Genomic DNA, 22,972 nt, shown 5'->3' with positions numbered 1-22,972 from the left:
CTGCTTTCCCTGTGGTCAACAGCTCAAACTCCACCTGTAGCCTCCGCCACTCCCGCGTCCGGGGCCTCCGAGTATCTCCTGTCCACCTGGAGTATCTCCTCCACTAATCTGTCCCTCTCAGCCCGTTCCACCTTTTCTCTGTGGGCCTGTGTCGAGATTAATTCCCCTCTGACTACTGACTTCAAAGCTTCCCAGACCATCGCTGCAGAGACCTCCCCGTATCATTTGTTTCCAGGTAGTTCTGGATGGACTTGTTAACCCGCCCACAGATCGCTTCGTCCTCTAGCAACCCCACATCCAGTCTCCACAGCGGGCGTTGCCCTCTCTCCACACTAACCCAAAGATCCACCCAGTTCGGGGCATGGTCCGACACTGCGATTGCCGAATACTCAGTATCCCCCAACTTCGGTATTAGCGCCCTGCTCATACCTTGTGGACATGTGAAAAAAAGGAAAACTCCTTCGTCCTCGGACGTGCAAACCTCCATGGGTCTACTCCCCCCATCTGTTCCATAAAACCCTTCAATTCCTTTGCCGCAGCCGGCCTCCTCCTTGTCCTGGATTTTGAACTGTCCAATTCCGGATCAATGACTGTGTTAAAGTCTCCTCCCATGATCAGGTTATGTGACTCTAAGTCTGGGATCTTGCCTAACACCCGCCTCATAAATTCCACGTCGTCCTAATTCGGAGCATATATGTTCACAAGTACCACTCGCACCCCCTCCAGCTGCCCACTCACCATTATGTACCTACCCCACTTGTCTGACATGATTCTCCCTGCCTCGAATGCCACTCGTTTGCTGATCAAGATCACTACCCCCCTGGTCTTTGAGTCCAGTCCTGAGTGGAGCACTTGGCTGACCCATCCCTTCCTTAATCTCGTCTGGTCTGCAATCTTTAGGTGTGTCTCTTGTCGCATTGCCACATCCACCTTCAATTTCCTCAAATGCGCGAACACGTGAGCCCTCTTGACCGGCCCATTCAGTCCTCTCACATTCCATGTGATCAGCCTGGGTGGGGGGGCTTCCAACCCCCCACCCCCCCGCTGCCGACTAGCCATCACCCTTTTTAGGCTAGCCTCGAGCTCGCGCCCTCTGCTTCCTCGAGTCCCAACTCGGGCTGTCGCCGTTCCCGACCTCCCATTTGTCCCCTAGTAACAGTTCCTCCCCTGTCAGCAAAGCAGCTCTCCCCCACCCCCAGCAAAAACAAGAAACCCAATCCCCCAAGTCAAGCTCCAGCTTAACAGCTGCTCACCCCCTACTGCACTTCCGAGAGTCAGCTGACACATGCTGACTCGATAGTTCCCGCCCCTGGCACCAAGCAGTCTGTCTTCCTATTGTTCTCTCCTCTCTCCCCCCACATGAATGAACATTTTAAAAGCATCACATTCCTCAGTAAATAAACATCAGAAAAAACAGTGAAGAAACAGCCACTTTAGAAAAATAGTCACCCAAAAAGCACAACCAAATTCAAAGCCCACCACCCCCTCTCACAAGGTCCCTGCAAGACAAAGCAACCTTTAACCATCCACACAGCCCCCATTATTTCACATAGTGCTACTTAAATTTATACAACCCAGCACCACAAATCGCCGCTACAGTACTTCCCCAAGGCTTAAGTGTCTTTTAATTCGCCTCCAGCTTCATTTCTTTAATAAAAGTCCATACTTCGTCAAGCGTTTCAAAGTAGAAGTCCCGTTCCTCATATGTGACCCACAGACGGGCTGGGTACAGCATTCCGAACTTCACCCCCTTCTTAAAGAGGGTAGTTTTTGCCCGATTGAACCCAGCTCATCTCTTGGCCAACTCCGCTCCCAGGTCCTGATAGATGCTCAGCTCACTGTTCTCCCACTTGCTGCTCCGTTTTTTGTTGGCCCACCGCAAAACGTATTCCTTGTCCATGAAAGGGTGAAAACGTATCACCATGGCCCTCGGCGGCTCGTTCGCTCTGGGCTTTCTCGTGAGGGCTCTGTGCGCTCTCTCCAATTACAGGGGCCGAGGGAACGCCCCAGCCCCCATCAACTTCTCCAATATGTCCGTCACGTAGGCCCTCGCGTCCGATACCTCACTGCCTTCAGGGAGGCCAACAATTCTGATATTCTGCCTCCTGGACCTATTCTCCAGGGTCTCCAGCTTCTCCTATATTCTTTCCTGGCGGTCATTGATCATCCCCACCTTGCTTTCCAGCATGGTTATATAATCCTCATGCTCGGACAACTTTTGTTCAACCTCATTGATCGCCCTCCCGTGGGTTTCCTGATTCTGAACCACTTGATCAATCGAAACCTTAATCGGGTCCAGCGTGCCCTTCTTCAGCTTGGTGAAGCAATCCTCGAACAACTTCACCAGCTGTTCCGTCGACCACTGTGCCGTCTCCCCGCGGCCCTTGCTCTCCGCCATGCTGTCCCGTGTTACCAGCTCTGCTTGCGTCTCCCTTATAGGGCTTTGCTGTCTCACACGGCCACTTCTGGTTCAATTCTCCATACACCGGAGGGGGATTTCTCCTCACTGTCTCATTCTTCACCGATTTATCCCATAAAATTCGAAAAAAATGGGGGGAAAAGGTCCAAACGTCCGTTACAGGCGGGAGCTATCAAATGTGCTACCTACTCCTCCATGGCCGCCACCTGAAGTCCACGTCCATGTCCTCTACTGTCAGCGTCCCTCTGTCTTCCTGCCATGTCCCAAATGTGGCATCTATCCTCACCAGTGGCACCCTGTGGTTGTTGCAGATGGTGGCCTCATGGATTTCTTGCCAAGTTTGAAATGGCGCCTGAACTATTTCCATGTCCTTAGGGTGACTATTAGCTCTGGGCTCCTGGAATGTGTGTTGGGGGGGGGGGGGGGGGGGGGAGTGGTGCGATGGGCAGCGCTTGGAGAGACACCGGGCCTCTACCTCGCCTCCGGTTCCTTTAGCCACCCCCTCAGCCTCTTCCTGTCTGCCATCCAGTGGTAGGACAGGAGGTTCGGTAGGGCCAGGCCTCCCACATATCCCCCCCCCCCCTCTGTAAGATGGTCTTAACCCCCCCCGCTCCAGACAAAGGCCATGATTAACATGTTGACCTTGGGGAAGAAGGATTTGGGGATGGAGATCAGGAGCGCTCTGAATACGAAGAGGAACCTAGGCAGCACTTTCATTTTGATTGTCTGTACCCTTCCCGCCAGCGAAAGAGGGAGTGAGGCCCATCTTTGCAGTCCCTCTTCATCTCCTCCACCAGGCTGGAGAGGTTCCATTGGTGGAGCCTCTTCCAGGTGTGGGTCACTTGGATCCCCAGGTATCTGAACTTGGGTGTGTGTCAAATTAACCGGTAGTTCCTCCAGCTCCCCTCCTCCCTCTCAGAGGATCACCGGGAAGATTTGTCTCTTTCCCAGGTTGAGAAGGCGTCAAACTCCCTAAGAAGTCCAGTTATCTTTCCTATGCTGGCTAGGGGATTCGACATGTAGAGGAGCAGGTCATCTGCATAGAGTGAGACTCGATGCTCTCTGCCCCCTCTCCGAATGCCCATCCACCAATCTGCCGATCTAATGGCGTTTCGATTGCCAGTGCGAAAAGGAGCTGGGATAGCGAGTATCCCTGCCTTCTTCTCCTATGCAGCTGAAAGTATTTGGAGCTGGTGGCGTTCGTCCGCACGTTTGCCATAGGAGCACTGTATAGGAGCATCACCAGTGCTCCGAACCAAAACTGTTCAAGCACCTCCATGAGGTACCTCCATTCTACTCGATCGAGGGCTTTCTCAGCGTCCAGGGAAACGATCACCACTGGTGTCCTCTCTAGATGGGGTCCGCACGTTTGCCATAGGAGCACTGTATAGGAGCATCACCAGTGCTCTGAACCAAAACTGTTCAAGCACCTCCATGAGGTACCTCCATTCTACTCGATCGAGGGCTTTCTCAGCGTCCAGGGAAACGATCACCACTGGTGTCCTCTCTAGATGGGGTCATTATTATATTCAGCAGATGTTCGCTGTTGGTTGTCTGCCTTTGACAAACACGGCCTGATCTTCTGCAATCACCTTTGGCAGGCAACTCTCCAGGCGCCTCGCCAGTGCTTTCGGTAGGACTTTTGCATCAGTGTTTAAGAGAGAGATGGGTCTGCATGACCCACACTCTGTTGGGTCATTGTCCTTTTTGGGGATCAATGAGATCGAGGCCTGGGCCAGCGTGGGCGGTAGGGCCCCCTTCGACAGTGAGCTGTTGAACATCTCCCGCAGGTGCGGGTCCAACGCTGCTGAGAATATTTTTGTAAAAGTCTTCCAGGAACCCATCTGTCCTGGCGCTTTCCCTGACCGCATGGAATTGATGCATTCCATGATTTCGCCCAGCCCTAGCTGTGCTTCCAGCTTTTGTTTCCTGTCCTCACCTACCACCGGTATATCCAGCCTGTCGAGGAACTGTTCCGTCCCCGAGTCCCCCTCCGGGAGTTGGAGGTGTATAACCCCCGGTAAGAGTTTGTAAATGCCTTGTTAACCTTGGTGGGTCCGCTACCGTCGTACCATTTCTGTACTTAAGTTGTGCTATCTCTTTCACGGCTGCCTGTTTTTGAAAAATAGTTTTCATTTACACGCCATGTTTTCATCTGTTATTGAACAATGTGGAAACTGTGGCTAACATCTCCGGTCAACGAGAACATTTCTACTCTTCCCCTCTAAACTAACTGTAAAAATCACCGGAAAATGAAAAATTGTTAAGAGGCATTTCATTCTCTTAAAATGTAAACAGTCAGGGTGAAAAATAGTCTCCTCTTCTGTTTACATCATTGAAACTTATCCAACCTTGTAAAGAAGCCACATCAGAGTGATGCCTCTTCACCCAAAATAAATAGTCTACATTCTTCCTTTTTGCTTTTCAGACTTGAAACAGATGGTTTCAATTTAAACTTTGGAACATTGGGAATGAAAGATCCCGTCAACAGATGCAGATTCCTGGTTAAAAAAGCCTATTTTAAAGATATTCATGCCCATTGAGGTGAATGCCATTTCATTCCATCAAATCCGCATAGGCCCGAGTTTTTATTTGTCTCTTTAGACGTGAATTCCATTCCTGTAGCACCACCGGAGAGGGAGGTGCCTGGGTGGCCCAGGGTCGTTTCGCTGCATGACCACATACATCTGGTGTGGCCGGCATGATTTAACCTCTTGAGAAAGCCAGTTTGCATCGGGAAGGTGGCGAAGGTGGTGAAGGAGAGTTGTCCAAACATCACGCAGCCTAAACTGGCCGATCCAACGTCAGAATGCCTGCAGTTTCAGGTCAAGCATGGAGCGTCACTCTCCACAAAAGTGGGATGAGACTATGACGGAATGGTAAGGTGGCTGGATGAATACTTCTGGGGCCCAGGCTCACACTCCGGTGACGTGGAGTCAAAACCCACCAAGGCAGCCGGTGGAATTTAAATTCAACGAATGAAACTGGAATTATAAAACTAGCCTCTGTAATGGTGACCATGACAACTATCATCAATTGTTGTAAAAACCCATCTGGTTCATCAAGGTCTCTTTTGGGAAGGAAATCTGCCATCCTTACCTGGTCTGGCCTACATGTGACTCCAGATCCCCAGCAATGTGGCTGACCCCAACTGACATCCAACAATTAGGGCTGGGAGAATAAAGAAGGCCCCTTTGGCAGGCTTATTGAAAGGGCCAGGCACCTAGCTTGCAGGTTAGGTCACCTTGAATATATTAAATCTCCTGCCAACACAGCGGGACAGGAAGCTGGTGTCGCTGACATCATCATTGTGCCCCTGAAACATGAAGCTGGCACATTTTCCACCCATAGCCTCATGCGTGTGCTGCTGATGGCATCGCTGTGCGCCCGCTCAGCACCCCATCTCTCACTCCACTCACCGCCCAAATTGCCACCCCATTCTGAAACTCTGGCTGCTTAGCTCGCTGGCCTGCTTGCTGCCTGTGGACAGTGAGGGAACAAGCTGGTGAATGTGAAGGAGGCAATGAGGGGGCGGGAGTGGGGCATCCAGTGAGGGAGCGAGCAGAGCACTGATGGGAATCGCGGTCCCCGGATTTTGAACGGGTGTTTTTGGAGCTCGATATTCTGTGAAAGCTACAATCCTTAACCATGGTGGGAAAACACATTTTACTGAATCTGAACGTGTTTAAATATCTTTACATTGCTCAATACTGTGGCTGTTTCTTTTCTGTGCTGCCAGCAGCTGTCAAAGGCACTGCGATTGCATGTCTGATGAATGCGCCTCCTGCAGTTGTGATGCCTGCAATCAAGGGTCTTTTTGGAAAACCTCTGCATTTTCAAAGTACTCCGAAATGTTTTCTGGCGGTGTTGTGGTGAGCTCCAAGGTTTGGAAATTTTTTAATGTCCTCACAAGGAGGGCAGAGGATCCACATGAAAGGCTGTGTGGAGGGGCAGAAAGAACAGGGCCTCTGCAGCATGTGCTGATCCCAAATCTATACTGGCCTCCAGGGTACGTGCTGTGCCAGTGTCTGAGCGAGTGACTGCGAGTGGCAGATCAAGTGATGGGAGGGCCTCTTTATCAGTGCTGTGCTGTTGCTCTCTCGCTCTCTCTCTCTCTCTCTTCTTCCTTAGGCTGCTGTGGCTGGTCAGGTGGTACTTCCTGGATGCCTGAAAGTGAGAAATCAGAAGGGGAAGGTTGGCGGGAGGGAAGTGGCTAGAGGGGGTGGGTCCTGGAGGGGTGGTCGGGGTGTGAGGTCTATGGTCACATCATCAGCGGTGGCTCGTTATCACTGAGAATGAGCCGGGAGTATGTCATTAGGGTCAGGGTTAGGGTTTGGCCCAACATGGCTGTGCCAGGAAAGCTGTCTGCCTTACCTTAAACAAAAGTATTTGCCAAACCTCTTGTTCAGTGGTTAAGAAAGATACAACTCGATGGCTAAAAACAACTTTCGTTGTCCATTTAACAAGGCACAGATATCCAGGATGGATAATCTTATGGAGGAGTTCAGTCAACATTAGCATCCTGCATGAAGCTGGATTTGATAAACATACAAGAGATATCCAGACCTTTTACAAGATCTAGGCATCCAGTTCTCTTCTATTCTTCCTCACTGAAGAACATCATTACCTTATAGACTTGGCACCCTCTGCTGGACATATGGGCCATTACCTCGCGTGTTAAAACATTAAAAACAGGACAAGAGCTCAGCTGGAATGGTTTATGAGTTTACGTGGACCTTGAGATCAGTTGAGATGACTGCCTTATTTACTTTTATGCATCAGTTATCTTGTATTCTGTGGAGTTTACTTGTGTGACTTTACTTGATGTTTTTGTTCCTTTAATTTTCTCTATGCTTGCCAGCTTGTTGTATGTAGGGGAGGTTTAATGAGATTATCTACACATTGCATTTAACAATTGAGATACAGTTACTGCAGGTTTATGAAGTGATAATTCCCAGTTTCACAGAGTCCCTACAGTTAAGAAGGTGAACATTCAGCCCATCAGTTCTGCACTGACTCTCCGAGAGAGAATTCTACCTAGGCTCACTCCCCCATTCTATCCTTGTAACCCCGTGCATTGATCATAGCCAATCCACCTAACCTACACATCTTTGGACTGTGGGAGGAAATTGGAGCAACCGGAGAAAACCCACTCAGACATGGAGAGAAAGTGCCTTACAGTCGCCCAAGACCAGAATTGAACCTTGATCCCTGCGCTGTGAGGCAGCAATGCTAACTACTGTGCTGCCCGTTGATGGCAAGCAAGTTATGTTATCAGTTTATATCAAACTGTATGTACTTTAAAACCCAAAGAAGCCTTATCCTAACGGTTTTTCTCCTGCATGAGCCCCCCCCCCCCCAATCAAGCTAAGAAAAAAAACCCCAAAGAGATTTGCCCCTTCCCCCGGCTGCTAAGGAGTTAATTAATTTCCATTGCGTTTTACTTGATAATTAGGAGACCTCATAATGTCCTGACCATGGATTCAGACAAGTACATGGACCCTATGCATTAAAATAAACAAGAATAGTTTGGAGTTTGGTAAACCTTACTTCAAAATGAGCTGTTAAAATGAAACTGTGGAAATGAATTGCCATTGTGTGAAAGATAAATAAATGCCTGCTGACGTTTGAGAAAAATATACTAATTTCTGCCACATAACAAAGAATTGATGCAAAGGGTGGAGGTAAGAAATGTAATTGTCCGGTCTGTTTAGTATGCTTCATCCAAATTGGACTCCTATCTAGCTCTAGCTAGAGACATAGACACACAGTTCAAGGTATTCTGGCACAGGAGGAGGTCACTTGGCTGTTGAGTCCATACCAGCTTCTTTTTCTGTTAGTCACCAACATTGTAAACTACGTGGGCTTGCGTAGTTTCAATCTGCATCTGAAAAACAAATGTCTTATTCTCATACATTTGTCCCCTTTCAGAAAAGGAGTTCTCAGAGCCCTTTTCCAGGGGCTGAAGTGAACGTAAACCTGGAAGTAGAGGGTACAGGGAGAGCACCACAGAGAGTGACTTTTGTCCAACAATAGGGACAGGCACTGATGCCCGAGGTGGACAAGTTTATATCTGCTGAAATGTACCGTCAGGGCTTGACACAAGTCAAGTGGTTTCCAGCCAGAGCTCCAACCAAGCAAAGCCACGCGAGGGTTCTGCAGACAGCATGGCACAGGGGTGGTTGATTTTACTGAAGATGATGCTGGTGCCAATGTGGCTGGTGGACAAGAGGAAAGGAAATTGAAAGCTGCTCTGGAGGTTAGAGTTGGGCAGTAGACTTTTTCTCAGGCAGGAGAAATTCACTCAAAAAACCTGCCTCATGATCATGTACAATGTTCCAGTAACTCAAAGGGGGGGGGGAAATTAGATGGACTCCAGGTGTGTACGTTGAGGGGAATGGTTATAGAACACGAGTGAGCTGTTCTTTTGAGATTGGAGCCATTGATTGTGGGGAACATTACCTTACACCTGGTTGTGGCATGTCTGACCTGACACTGATACCAGTGAGCTGAAAATAGAAAATCTCTCTGTTCTCCAGTTTCTCGACTTCACCGACCATGATCGGGGCATCAGGGATGGTAAATATTTGACAAAACTTCAGCGGACAGAAGCAGAATAAAAACACTTTCTACTCACCCTTTTAATTGACTGCACCACTTCATGTATGTAAGATCGGATAATTTCTGTCTTTTCCCTGTAATCAGACAGTGATTTTGTCAGGTTTTCAGATATTGAATTGATTTGGCCACATTTTACCAAACCGTTCCGTGCGGTCCGATTAATCTGCATGTATAACACTGTGTGGAAAAATTCAGCTGATGCTTCAAAAACGTACATCCTCAATATCCTGAATGAGTCTTTTTATCCGAATGCCAGCAATCACAGAGTGGTCCATTTTAATTCAGCGATTTTAATTCAGCAGGTACAATTCACTCCCAGTGCCACATTTTCTGATTAATCTATAGCTTGTGTCCTCTTCATCCGCCTTCCTCTGCGCAAAAAGTTAGCAAAGTGAACTTCCTTTATGTTAATATCTATCCTCCCAATGTGTTTTCTCTCTGTCAAAGAAAAGGGGCACCTCTATACCTAATGTATCAATGTTATTCTGTGTGACTACTTCAATTCAAATTTACACTAAAAATGTTGAGTGAATATATCACCAAACAAGAAGAGCAAATGTGTCCATAGTCCAGTCCCAGTGCAGTGATATTATGGGAACAGTGTGCAAGACACTGTGATTTACAGTAGCACGTGATTGAACGGAAGGATAAAGCAGCCTTGTTCAAGTAGCCATTGGTTTGGATTGTTGTCTTTTACTGATATTGTCTTCTAATTCAATGAGATTTAATTTACCATATGAGTTAACTTGAAGCTAAGTGATTCCACAACCAACGGATCAGATCTAAGCTCTGCAGTGTTGCCATATCCAGCCGTGAATGGTGGTGGACAATTAAACAATTCACTGGAGTAGGAGGCGCCACAAATATCTCCATCCTTTATGATGGAGGAGCAGAGCACATCACAAGGCTGAAGCATTCGCAACAATTATCAGCCAGAAGTGCCGAGCGGATGATCCATTTTGGTCTCCTCCGCAGGTCTCCAATATCACAGATGCCAGTCTTCAGCCAATACGGTTCACTCCACATGATATCAAGGCCCAGCTGAAGGCATTGGATACTGCAAAGGCTATGAGCCCTGACAATGTTCCGTCAATAGTCTTGAATATTTAAGTTCCAGAACTTGCTGCACCCCTAGCCAAGCTGTTCCAGTACAGCTGCAATACTGCCATCTACCTGGCAATGTGGAAAATTGTCCAGGTGTGTCCTGTACACAAAAGGCAGGACAAACCCAACCTGGCTAATATGGGCCAGGGCTTAGATAACCCCAAAGTATATCATGGAGTTCACCTGACCCACAACTTTTACTAGATTGTGGTATGGCCCACTCTACATGTGTGGTACAGCAGAAATGGAAAGGTATTTTTTAAAGCAAAACAATGTTTATTCTATGAACTCAAATTAACCTTTTTAAAAACATACAGTGAACATCTTAGCAACCATCAATTCAAATACAACCCCCAAAGACTACAACACTAAGTAATCCTTTAAGCTTTCCTTTCAACATCCATATGACTTAAAACACCTTTTACCAGAAACACATCAGGTTAAAGTCACTACTGTTATTAGTTTTAAATCACCAAGATCGATTTATAGTCTTTAGATTACAGAGAGAGATTCATACACCTTCTGGCTGTGACTGCAGCTATCCAGCTCTGTCTGGCTTCAGCTCCAACACTGAAAATGAAACTAAAACACACCCTGCAGCAAACAGCCTAAACCGAAAGTAAAAAGCTGACAGACAACCCAGTTCCACCCACTCTCTGACATCACTGCAGTAGTAAACACCCATTTCCTAAAGGTACTCTCACTACAGATATTTATGTACACATCCATTTATAAACACCCATTTCTTAAAGGTACTCTCACATGACACCTCCCCCAAGAAAAAAAACCCATAACCATCGACTTCAAGATGGTTTCATTTTTCACCTTTTCACTATCCTTTAAGAAATGCACACAGTAATGATACTTTTTTGTTTCAAAAAAAACAACACAGGCTAACAGGTACAATAATATAGTCCATTTTTGTTCTTCCTCCAACTGAAATCCTTCCTGATTGACAGTCTCTTTGAACAAGAAGGTCTCTGCACGATCCATCTATTTCTCTACGCCTCGGCATTTCTCTTTAAAGTCAGGTACTTTAATTCAGTCTGATCGCAGAGTCCCTTGTAATTCTCCAACACATGAGCATTGGTTATCACAGCTTTCAGGCAGTCAAATGCCTGTTGAAACTCCGCTGTCCATTGAAATTTTCGACATTTCTTCAAGTCCATCAGTGGAGCAATCACACTACAAAACGTTTGCACAAATGTTCGATCAAATCCACTCATGCCAAGAAATCGCATTATTTCCCTTTGACTCGAGGTTATCGAATACTCCTCAAGGAAAGTGACTTGAGTTTTTCCAAATTCACTTTTGGCTGGGTTTATCACCAAACCCGCCTCCTGAAATCAAATAACTCCATCAGATGTTTTAAATGTTCTTTCCATGTCCGGCTGAAAATTACCAGATCGTCAATGTATACCACCCAATTGGGTAATCCTGAAACAACTTTGTTAGTTAACCTTTGAAATGTGGCTGGTGCATTTTTCATGCCAAATGGCATAACTTTGAATTGGTATATACCATCTGGAGTCAGAAAAGCTGAAATCGCCTTCACCCTTTTGGATAAAGGTACCTGCCAGTAACCTTTAAGTAAATCCAGTTTGGAAATAAAAGCTGATTGTCCCACTTTCTCAATGCAATCTTCCAAACGTGGGATAAGAATCCGTTCTTGTAACTGCATTAACCTTTCTATAGTCCACACACAACCGTTGGGTACCGCCTGGTTTTGGTACCATCACTATGGGTGAGCTCCTTTGGCTGCAACCCCCTTCAATTATGCAATTTTTAAGCACACTCTCAATCTCTTTGTTAACCTGTGCCAATTTTAAAGGGTTAAGTCTAAATGAATGTTGTTTGATTGGAACAGCATTTCCCACATCTATATCATGTATAGCCATTTTAGTAATTCCCAATTTATCTCTACAAACTTGCCCATGTGATATCAATAACTCTTTTGGGTCGGTTTGTATTTCCTCTGGAAAGTAACTCAACAATTTATCCCAATTTTTAAGAACATCCTCGTTTTCCAATTTAATTTGAGGTATGTCAAATGCACAGTCACCTGGATTTGGTTTGTCACTTTGAGTTAGAATCATTAAAACCTCCTCCTTTTTCTCTCCTTCCCTTTCAAAGTACCTTTTAAGCATATTCACATGACACACTCGGTGAGTCTTCCTTCTATCTGGTGTTTTTACCACATTATTCACCTCACTTAATTTCCTTTCAATCTGATAAAGTCCACAAAACCTAGCTTTTAAAGCTTCACCTACCACTGGTAACAACACTAAAACTTTACCTCCACTGGCAAAACTACGAACTTTGGATTTCTTGTCCGCTACCCGTTTCATCACATTTTGTGCTACTTTCAAATGTTGTCTAGCCAATTCTCCGGCTCTATTTAATCGTTCCCTAAAATTCGACACGTAATCCAATAATGTAATTTCCGATTTCTCACTCACCAATCTTTCCTTGATCAATTTAAGTGGTCCTCTTACCTCATGACCAGAAATTAGTTCAAAAGGACTGAATTTGGTTGATTCATTAGGTGCATCCCTAATTGCAAACAGTACAAATGGAATTCCTTTACCTCAATCCTCTGGATAATCGTGACAATAAGCCCTCAACATTGTCTTCAATGTCTGATGCCATCTTTCTAACGCTCCCTGCGATTCTGGATGGTGCGCAGTTGATATAAATTGTTTTATTCCTAAGCTATCCATAACTTCTTTGGATAAACTTGAGATAAAATTTGATCCTTGATCCGATTATATTTCTGTGGGTAGTCCATATCCAGTAAAGAATTTAAATAACTCCTCCCCAATCCTTTTAGCTGTAATATTATGTACTGGAATGGCCCCTGGAAACCTAGTAGACACATCCATTATCGTCAAAAGATATTGATTCCCACTTATTGTTTTAGGAAGCGGTACTAAGCAATCAATTAGGACCCGTGTAAAAGGTTCCTCAAATGCTGGAATGGGTATAAAGGCCGCTGGTTTTATCACTGCTTGAGATTTCCCTATCACTTGGCATGTGTGACATGATTGGCAAAATTTAACTACATCTTTATGTAGTCCAGGCCAATAAAAATGTTTTTTTATTTTAGCTTGAGTTTTCCTTATTCCCAAATGACCTCCCACTGGTACCACATGTGCAACTCACAACACCTCCTTTCTATACCCTACCGGCAATACTACTTGATGAACTTCTGCCCATGTTTAATCCTCCTGCATATGTAAAGGTCTCCATTTTCCCATCAAGACATTACTTTTACGGTAATAACACTCTGGTATACACTCAGATTCCCCTTCCGAATCTGCTTTCTGATACATCCGGTTTATTTCTACATCTTTCTGTTGTGACTCCGCCAATTTTCCTGAACTAAAAATATCTGCCTCATCCTCCACCTGTTCTTGTTCTTTTACAACCATCTGATCAAAAATAGTTTCTGATAATTGCACTTCAACTTCATCTTCACTCTTTGATTTCTCCTCTTGTCTTAACCTGTGACTTTGCGACCTTGCTACTACACAATCCGGAAAAATCCCAGGATATTCGTCCTTCAACACTTCAGTTGTCTGATTTTCCACTGGCTTATCAACCACAGTAGGCATCACTCTCACCTGCGATCCAGCTATATCATTACCCAAGATAAACTGTATTCCTGGACAGGATTGTTTCTCTATTACTCCTACTACCACTTCACCACTCTTCACTGGACTTTCCAACCTTACCTTATATAATTGAACACTACTCCTCTCACCCTGAATTCCACATATTATCACCTTTTCTGGCAACATTCTTCCCAAACTACATAATTCCTCATCTCTTACCATTAAAGATTGACTAGCTCCCGTATCTCTTAAAATTGTGACTTCTTGACCTGCTCCTCCTGATACACATGAGTAAACTTTACCCACAGAAATAAATTCTTTAAAGAGATCTGGCACCTTCTTATCAATCACCTCTTGATCAAGCTGTACAATCTTTTGCACCTCCTTTGCTTCACTTGGGCTCTCCTTTACCACTTTAAGAAACCCCACTGTCTTATCCTGTTTTACCACATCAGCCTTCCCAGTGCTTTTCTTCAACCACCAACACTGTGACTTTACATGGCCTAGTTTATTACAGTGAAAACATTTGAAATTTTTCATTTCTTTTCCACCCTCCTGGATTTCTTTTTTAATCTGAGATACACTCTCCTTATTATCTCCCATCAGGTCACCTTTACCTTTACCACTTGAGTATTTCTCATGTCCCCAGTTTCTTTCCCTCACAGGCTGAAACAAACTGATGTCGGAAACCAAGCTTTGATTTATGAACTAATCCATAACCATCTGCCATTTCTGCTGCTAATCTCGCAGTTTTAACCCTCTGCTTTTCCACATGAGTTCTCACTACATCAGGAATTGAATTTTTAAACTCCTCCAAAAGTATAATTTCACTGAGAGCTTCATACGTTTGATCTATTTTCAAAGCCCTTATCCACCTATCAAAATTACTCTGTTTGAGCCTTTCAAACTCCATGTATGTTTGACCAAATTCTTTCCTTAAATTCCTAAACCTTTGTCTGTAAGCTTCAGGCACTAGTTCATATGCACCTAAGATGGATTTTTTTCACCTCCTCATACGTCCAGATACCTCCTCCAGTAGTGATGCAAACACTTCACTAGCCCTACCTATCAGCTTTGTTTGAGTCAGTAATACCCACATGTCCCGTGGCCATTTCATTTGTTTAGCTACTTTCTCAAATGAAATGAAAAAGGCTTCTACCTCCTTCTTGTCAAAACTTGGCAATGCTTGGACATATTTAAATAGATTCCCCCCGAGCCTTCGACTATGACGCTCTTTCTCACTATTCTCACCACTATCCACCAACTGTATGTTTCCCTTTATACCTGCCAATTTTAACTGACTGTTATGTTTCATAGCCATTTTCTGAAGTTCAAACTCTCTCTCTTTTTCCCTGATCTGTATCTCCCTTTCTCTTTCTTTTTGTTCTCCTAGGGCTATCCTTTCTTTTCTCGTTTCTTCTCGCTCCTTTTCTTTTTCCTCTCTCTCTCTTTCTTTTTCCTCCCTTTCTCTTTCTTTTTCCTCTCTTTCGTATTCAAGCTGCTTTAATTCTTTCTCATGTTCCATTTGTTAAAGTTGTAACTGAATTTTTGCCATTTCCAATGAGTCAAACTGTCTCTCAGGCAACTTTAAATGCTTAGCCACCGCCATAATTACCTCAGCTTTTCGCATTTTGTCAGGTAATGTTAACTGCAATGTTTTTGCCAAATCTAACAGTCTGCTTTTACTCTGTCCGTAAGGTACTGTGTGTGGCCGTCTCCACCCCCAAAAACGTCTGAGCCTCTGAAAGAGCCATTGTCCACAGCACAGGCCCTACTTAAATTGAAATACTACACCTGAAAAGCAACCACAATCTGCTCACCCCTCACTGTCTTTAAGTTCACTAAGCCAATCCAATAGATAGACTTTTATCCCGGACGAGCCCCCAATTTGTTATGGGCCAGGGTTTAGAGAACCCCAAAGTATATTATGGAGTTCACCTGACGCACAACCTTTAATAGATTGTGGTATGGGGAGCACATGGCCCACTCTACAGGTGTGGTACAGCTGAAATGGAAAAGTATTTTTTAAAGCAAAAATATGAGCTCAAGTTAACCTTTTTAAAACATACAGTGAACATCTTAGCAACCATCAATTCAAATACAACCCCCAAAGACTACAACACTAAGTAATCCTTTAAGCTTTCCTTTTAACATCCATATGACTTAAAACACCTTTTACCAGAAGCACATCAGGTTAAAGTCACTACTGTTATTAGTTTTAAATCACCGGGATCGATTTCGTCTTTAGATTACAGAGAGAGATTCGTACACCTTCTGGCTGTGACTGCAGCTATCCAGCTTTGTCTGGCTTCAGCTCCAACACTGAAAATGAAACTAAAACACACCCTGCAGCATACAGCCTAAAACAAAAATAAAAAGCTGACAGACAGCCCAGCTCCACCCACTCTCTGACATCGCTGCAGTAGTAAACACCCATTTCTTAAAGGTACTCTCAGTACAGATATTTATATACGCACCCATTTATAAACACCCATTTCTTAAAGGTACTCTCACATGACACTATGTATCGCCCCATCAGTCTAATCTCAATCATCAGTAATTTATGGAAGGGGTCAACAACGATGCAATCAAGTGGCACGTACTCAGCATTAACTTGCTCACTGATATTCAATTTGAATTTTGCCAGTGTTACTCATGACCTCAATACAGCCTTGGTTAAAACATGGAAAAAAGAGCTGAATGCCAGATGTGAGGTGAGAGTGACTTCCCTTGACATCAAGGCAGCATTTGACAGAGTATGGCATCAAGGAGCTCTAGCTAAACTGGAATCAATGGGAATTGGGGTGAAATTCCCTGCTATCATATCTAACATAAAGGAAGATGGTTGTCATGATTGGAGGTCAATCATCTCAGTCCCAGGACATCACTATAGGAGTTCATCAGGATAGTGTACAAGACCAAATCATCTTCAGCTGCTTCATCAATGACCTTCCTTCCATCGTAAGGACAGAAGCAAAGACGTTTGTTGATGATTACACAATGCTCAGCACCATTCTTGACTCCTCCACTGTGCTAAACCAGCCCCTCATTAATTATATTCCATTAATCACAGATTCAGAGCCAGGTCAGTCTATCTCCTTACTGTCAAAAGGTAGTGTAAGTGAGAAAGTGTTGGGTAGTAAAAGTACGCATGACTGCAGCTTGTCAGATAGACCGACTAAGGGGGAGGCCATATTGGATTTGGTGCTTGCCAATGAAACAGGCCAGGTGTCAGATGTCTCAGTGGGAGAGCATTTCAGTGACAGTGACCACAACTCCTTTACCTTTACCATAGTCATAGAGAGGGATAGGGACAGACAGTATGAGAAGGTATTTAATTGGGGGAGGGGAAATTATACTGCTATTAGACAGGAGCTGAGGAGCATAAATTGGGAACAGTTGTTCTCGGGAAATGCACAACAGTAGTGTGGGGGTTGTTTCAGGAGCATCTGCTGCGAGTGCTGGATAGTTTTGTCCCACTGAGACAAGGAAGGAATGGTAAGGTGAAGGAGCCTTGGATACAAGAGAAGTGGAGCTTCTAGTCAAGAGGAAGGAGGAAACTTACGTAAGATTGAGGAAGCAAGGATCTGGCATGGCTCTAGAAAGTTACAAGGTAGCCAGGAAGGAACTCAAGGAAGGACTTAGGAGAGCCAGAAGGGGCATGAAAAAGCCCTGGCGGGAAGGATTACGGAAAATCCCAAGGCATTCTACACTTAAGTGAGAAATAAGAGGATGATCAGGGTGAGAGTAGGGCCAATCAGGGATAGTGGAGGGAACTTGTACCCAGAGTCTGAGGAGGTAGGGGAGGCCCTAAATGAATATTTTGCTTCAATATTCACTAGCGAGAGGGTCCTTGCTGCACAAGAGAATATAGTGAACCAGGTTAGACTCAAACAGGTTGATATTAAGAAGGAGGATGTGCTGGAAATTTTGAAAAGCATCAGGATAGATAAGTCCCCTGGGCCAGACAGGATATACCCAAGGTTACTACAGGAAGTGAGGGAGGAGATTGCTGCGCTGTTGGCGATGATCTTTGGGTCCTCACTCTCCACTGGAGTAGTACCGGATGATTGGAGGGAGGTGAATGTTGTTCCTCTGTTCAAGAAAGGGAATAGAGCAATCCCTGTGAATTACAGACCAGTCAGTCTTATGTCTCTGGTGAGCAGAATACTGGAAAGGATTCTGAGAGAAAGGATTTATGATTATTTAGAAAAACAGAGTTTGATTAAAGATTGTCAGCATGGCTTTGTGAGGGGCATGCCTCACAAGTCTCATTTAATTCTTTGAGGATGTGGCGAGACACATTGATGAAGGTCGGGCAGTGGATGTGGTGCACATGGATTTCAGTAATGCATTTGTTCAGGTTCCCCATGATAGGCTCATTCAGAAAGTCAGGGGGCATGGGATACGGGGCATTTGGCTGTCTGGATACAGAATTGGCTGGCTGAAAGAAGACAGCGAGTGGTAGTGGATAGAAAGTATTCTGCCTGGTGGTCGGTGACCAGTGGTGTCCCGCAGGGATCTGTTCTGGGACCTCTGCTCTTTGTGTTTTTCATAAATGACTTGGATGAGGAAGTGGAAGGGTGGGTTAGTATGTTTGCCGATGACACAAAGTTTGCTGGAATTGTAGATAGTGTTGAGGGCTGTTGCAGGTTACAACAGGACATTGACAGGATGCAGGACTGGGCTGAGAAGTGGCAGATGGAATTCAACCTCGATAAATGTGAAGTGATTCATTTTGGAAGGTCGAATTTGAATCCTGAATACAGGGTTAAAGGCAGGATTCTTGGAAGTGTGGAGGAACAGAGGGATCTTGGGGTCCACGTACATAGATCCCTCAAAGTTGCCACCCAGGTTGATAGGGTTGTTCAGAAGGCGTATGGTATGTTGGCTTTCATTAACAGGGGGAATTGAGTTTAAAAGCCGCAAGGTTTTACTGCAGCTTTATAAAACCCTGGTTAGACCACACTTGGAATATTGTGTCCATTTTGGGTCACCTGATTATAGGAAGGATGCGGATGATTTGGAGAGGGTGCAAAGGAGATTTACTAGGAAGCTGCCTGGATTGGAGGGCATGTTTTATGAAGAAAAGTTGAGGGAGCTATGGCTTTTATCACTGGAGCGAAGAAAGAAGAGAGGTGACATGATAGAGGTGTACAAGGTGACGAGAGGCAGGGGTAGAGTGGATAGCCAGAGACTTTCCCCAGGGCGGAAATGGCTGTCACGAGGGGACATAATTTTAAGGTGATTGGAAGTAGGTATAGGGGAGATTTCAGAGGTATGTTCTTTACACAGAGAGTGGTGGGTGCATGGAATGCATTGCCAGTTGGGATGGTGGAGTCAGAGTCATTAGGGACATTTAAGCAACTCTTGGACAGGCACATGGACAGCAGTAAATTGAAGGGGTGTAGGTTAGGTTGATCTTAGATTAGGATAAATGGTTGGCACAACATCATGGGCCGAAGGGTCTGTACTGTACTGTTCTATTTTCGATGTGCAGCACAGGACCTGGCGATTCTCCAATTGTTTTCTGTGTGCTCCGCGGGTGTTTGATGCGACACTGGTGCTAGCCCCTCACCGGTAGCGGAATTCGATGCGGGTTTCGCGCCGATTTGCCAGTCATGAAACACTACGGATCCTCCGTTGGCGTCGCCACTTAGCCTCAGGAATGGAAAATCCAGCCTTCTGTGTTTTATGATTCTGATTGAGGGATAAATATTGACCACAGCATCCAAGGCTTTTAAAAATTATTTTACGGGATTTGGTTGTCACTGGCTGGGCCAGCATTTGTTTCCGATTCTTAATTGCTCTTGAACTGAGTGGCTTGCTAGATCATTTCATTGGCAATTAAGAGTTAACCACATTGCCGTGGGTCTGGAGTCACATGAAGGCCAGATCAGGTAAGGATGGCAAATTTCCTTCCCTAAAGGACATCAGTGAACCAGATGTTTTTTTTGCAACAATTGATGATGCTTGTCATGCCGCATTGAGAATATTGCGTGCAGTTCTGGTCGCCACATTACGAGAAGGATATGGATGCTTTGGAGACAGTGCAAAGAAGGTTTACCAGGCTGTTGCCTGGTCTGGAGGGTGTTAGCTATGAGGAGAGGTTGAATAAACTCAAGATTGGTTTCGTTGGAAAGCTGTGGGATGAGAGAGACCTGATTGAGGTAAAAGTAAATTACTGCGGATGCTGGAATCTGAAACCAAAAGAGAAAATGCTGGAAAATCTCAGCTGGTCTGGAAGACCCTTTGACAAAGGGTCACCTGGACTCGAAACGTTAGCTCTTTTCTCTCCCTTCAGATGCTGCCAGACCTGCTGAGATTTTCCAGCATTTTCTCTTTTGGTGACCTGATTGTGGTCTTCAAAATTACGAGAGGTATAGACAGGGAAAAATAGTCAGAAGCTTTTTCCCAGGGGCAATTACAAAGGGGCACAGGTTCAAGGTGAGACAGGGAAAGATTAGGGGAGATGTGCGGGGAAAGTTTTCACGCAGAGGGTGATGGGTGCCTGGAACATGTTGCCGGTGGAGGTGGTGGAGGCAGGCACAATAGCAACGCTTATGATATATCTTGATAGACACTATAACGGGTGGGGAATGGAGGGGTACAGATTGTTTGGGCAATAAGTAGTAGGTCTAAATAAGGAATCTAGATTAGCGAAGGCTTGGTGGGCCAAAGGGTCTGTTCCTGTACTATAATGTTCTTTATTCCTATTTTTTCTTTTCTGAGACGTTTTAATTCCAGATTTTATTAATTAAATTTAAATTCCACTAACTGCCATGGTGGGATTTGAACCCATGGCCCCAGATCATGGCCTCTGGATCATGAGTCGAAAGACACTAGCACTGTACCACCATCTCCCTTTTTTCCTTCATCACCTAACAGGGCAGCCAGGGAGTCTTGGTTTAATATCTCACCAGACGTGCAGCACTTCTGACAGTGTAGTATTCCCTCAGTACTGCGCTGGAGTGCCAACCTGGATTTTTGTGCTCAGATCTCTAGAAGGCAGATGTTGAATCCAAAACCTTCTGACTCAGAGGAAAGGTTTTTACTACCTGGGCCACAGCTGACACTAACAGCATAATAAAAGTTCCTTTCTCGAGAGCTTATCAGAATTTCACACTGAGCTACTTAAGGAGATACTAGGACAGGTAGCAAAGATTTCTCAATGGAGGAAAGAGAGGGCGATGCCAAATTTCAAATGACAGCTATTTCTATTAGGGAAGAAAGGGCTGCTGGTTCGTGAGGAAAGCCAACTGTGATTGGCTAAGGTGTTGCCATGGAGAAAGCAACAAAGAAATATAGGTTCCCCAAGGTTCCAGGTAATTCAAAAAAGATGCAAGGCTTGAACATATTCTTTTTGTTTGCACGTGAACGGATGTCGCACACGAATATGAACCATGTTATGAGCTTGACTGATAATCTTACAAGTTCCCCGTTGCTTTCCCCCTAACCCTCTTGCAAGTAAAAATCAGCTCTTTCCCCTATTTATCGAAACTCCATCTAAATTTGAACACTTCTATTAAATATCTCCTAATCCTTCTCTGCTCCAAGGGAAGTAACCCCAGTTTCTCCAATCTCCCCATGTCTAATTAAGAACAAGGCAAATGTGAGCAATTGTTCTCTGAGTAAAAATGAGAAGATCAGGATTCTGAAGATCAGAGGAATTCCCTGCTGAGATAATTTTTTTGTGAGTTGCGCAGACATCTGTAATTGATCATAGAGAACAAAGTGAAGAGATCAGACATTACATTAAAAAACGGAACTTCCGGTGTTAATGTTCTTCCGTGATATCTATAATGGAGTCGATCTTCCTTCATCGGTGAGGCCGATGCAGATGCTACGTAATGCGATTTAAAACTGTGGCCCTGCCTTTAGGGGGGATATGGAGGGGTTAAGGGTGTTGTGGGGGTGGTGTGGCAGTGGGCCTCGTTGGGGTTTGACCCTGCAAGTTTGCTTTTAATTACCAAGAGAATCTCGAAAGAGATTCTGCTGTAAATCACTTCTCACCCCTGGTGTAAGTATCCTGGGGTACATTTCTGGGCATGTTCAGGGCATCAAGCCCAAGTCTCTGATGACAGGGTCAATTCCATGCAGTGTCGGAGGTGTCCATGGAATTGTGGGGGCATTGGATCTCTACCCATGCGAAGTTTAAAGTTTGTGCTGAAGTATTGTATATGTGCGTATGTCAGGACTTCCTCCAGATCCTGGTTCTCAACAGCAGCCAAGGTCTCAGCATTCACCACTATTCCAACCGGAAGATCCAGGCGAGATTTAATGTGCATGGATGTGGCTCCCAAGGCAAACTAATGAAAGCCTGTGCGGTATTCCCAAATAATGGGCAGCATTACCTTCACAAGTTAACAAACAACGCATTGGGTGGAATCTTACCAGAATTTGACAATTGTCAGGCTCATACTGGAAATTGGCGTGTAGCTCTCCAGTTGCACAGACCATTTTTCCCTCCAGGTATTGAGCCTCTTTGAAGAAAAAGAAATTGGTAGCCGTGGTTTACGCCCTCACTCTGGCGGGGCAGGATCCGATAGAGCCGGCGGTGCCCCGATCAGCACTGATCCCTAACAGCCACCTGTCCCCACCACAACGGTATCAGGGGCTCTCTCTCCCCCACCCCCCGACCCCCCCCGCCCCTACTGACAATCATCGTCGGCATTTCCCCAACCTCCTGACAATCATCACTGGTATCCCCCCATTCCCTTAGTGCCTGCTCTCCCCGTCCCACCACACGTAAATGAATCCCCTACCCCAGGGGCTCCCACTAGGGCTCCACTGACACTGCCCCCTGGCAGAGGTTGGCACTGCCAATCTGGCATGGGACTTACCTGGTGCAGTGCTTATCTGGCATAGTGCCAACCTGGCAGTGCCAATCTGTGTAAGGGGCAGTGCCAGAGAAGTGCCCGGACATGTTCTTCTCACCCTTCGGGAGCTATAATTACCGCTGCACCCCCGGAGGAATCCTCTGAACTGATTGTCGTTTGGCCAAACCTGTTGTAAACTCCGCTGACGTGGTTTATTGTCATGCTGTAGAGATGCTGGCGTTGGACTGGGGTGGGCATAGTAGAAGTCTTACAATGCCGAGTTAAAGTCCAACAGGTTTATTTGGAATCACTAGCTTTTGGAAAGTAGCTACTTCATCAGGTGGCTTATAGTGGCAAGGTATTAATATTTAGTGAGGGAGATAATTTGGCGGAGA

General features: G+C 45.3%; 1 protein-coding gene across 6 annotated transcripts in view; it reads right to left on the bottom strand.

The window, feature by feature from the left end:
• plcb1 (phospholipase C beta 1) overlaps window positions 1-22,972 on the bottom strand; it is a 1,179,298-nt gene that overhangs the window by 84,418 nt on the left and 1,071,908 nt on the right. For 5 of the 6 annotated variants that reach the window (XM_072506091.1, XM_072506102.1, XM_072506120.1 and 2 more), the window contains one exon: window positions 9,057-9,114. In XM_072506091.1, the coding sequence (XP_072362192.1) occupies window positions 9,057-9,114 (58 nt within the window). Of the gene's footprint in view, window positions 1-9,056; window positions 9,115-10,454; window positions 11,485-22,972 lie in introns of those variants that run through there. The other variant, XM_072506134.1, reaches the window with a different exon arrangement.

This window comes from Scyliorhinus torazame, chromosome 1 (assembly GCF_047496885.1).
Source record: "Scyliorhinus torazame isolate Kashiwa2021f chromosome 1, sScyTor2.1, whole genome shotgun sequence".
NCBI lineage: Eukaryota > Metazoa > Chordata > Chondrichthyes > Carcharhiniformes > Scyliorhinidae > Scyliorhinus > Scyliorhinus torazame.
The sequence above is the reverse complement of the archived record's forward strand: the minus strand, read 5'-3'. Positions and strand labels throughout refer to the sequence as shown.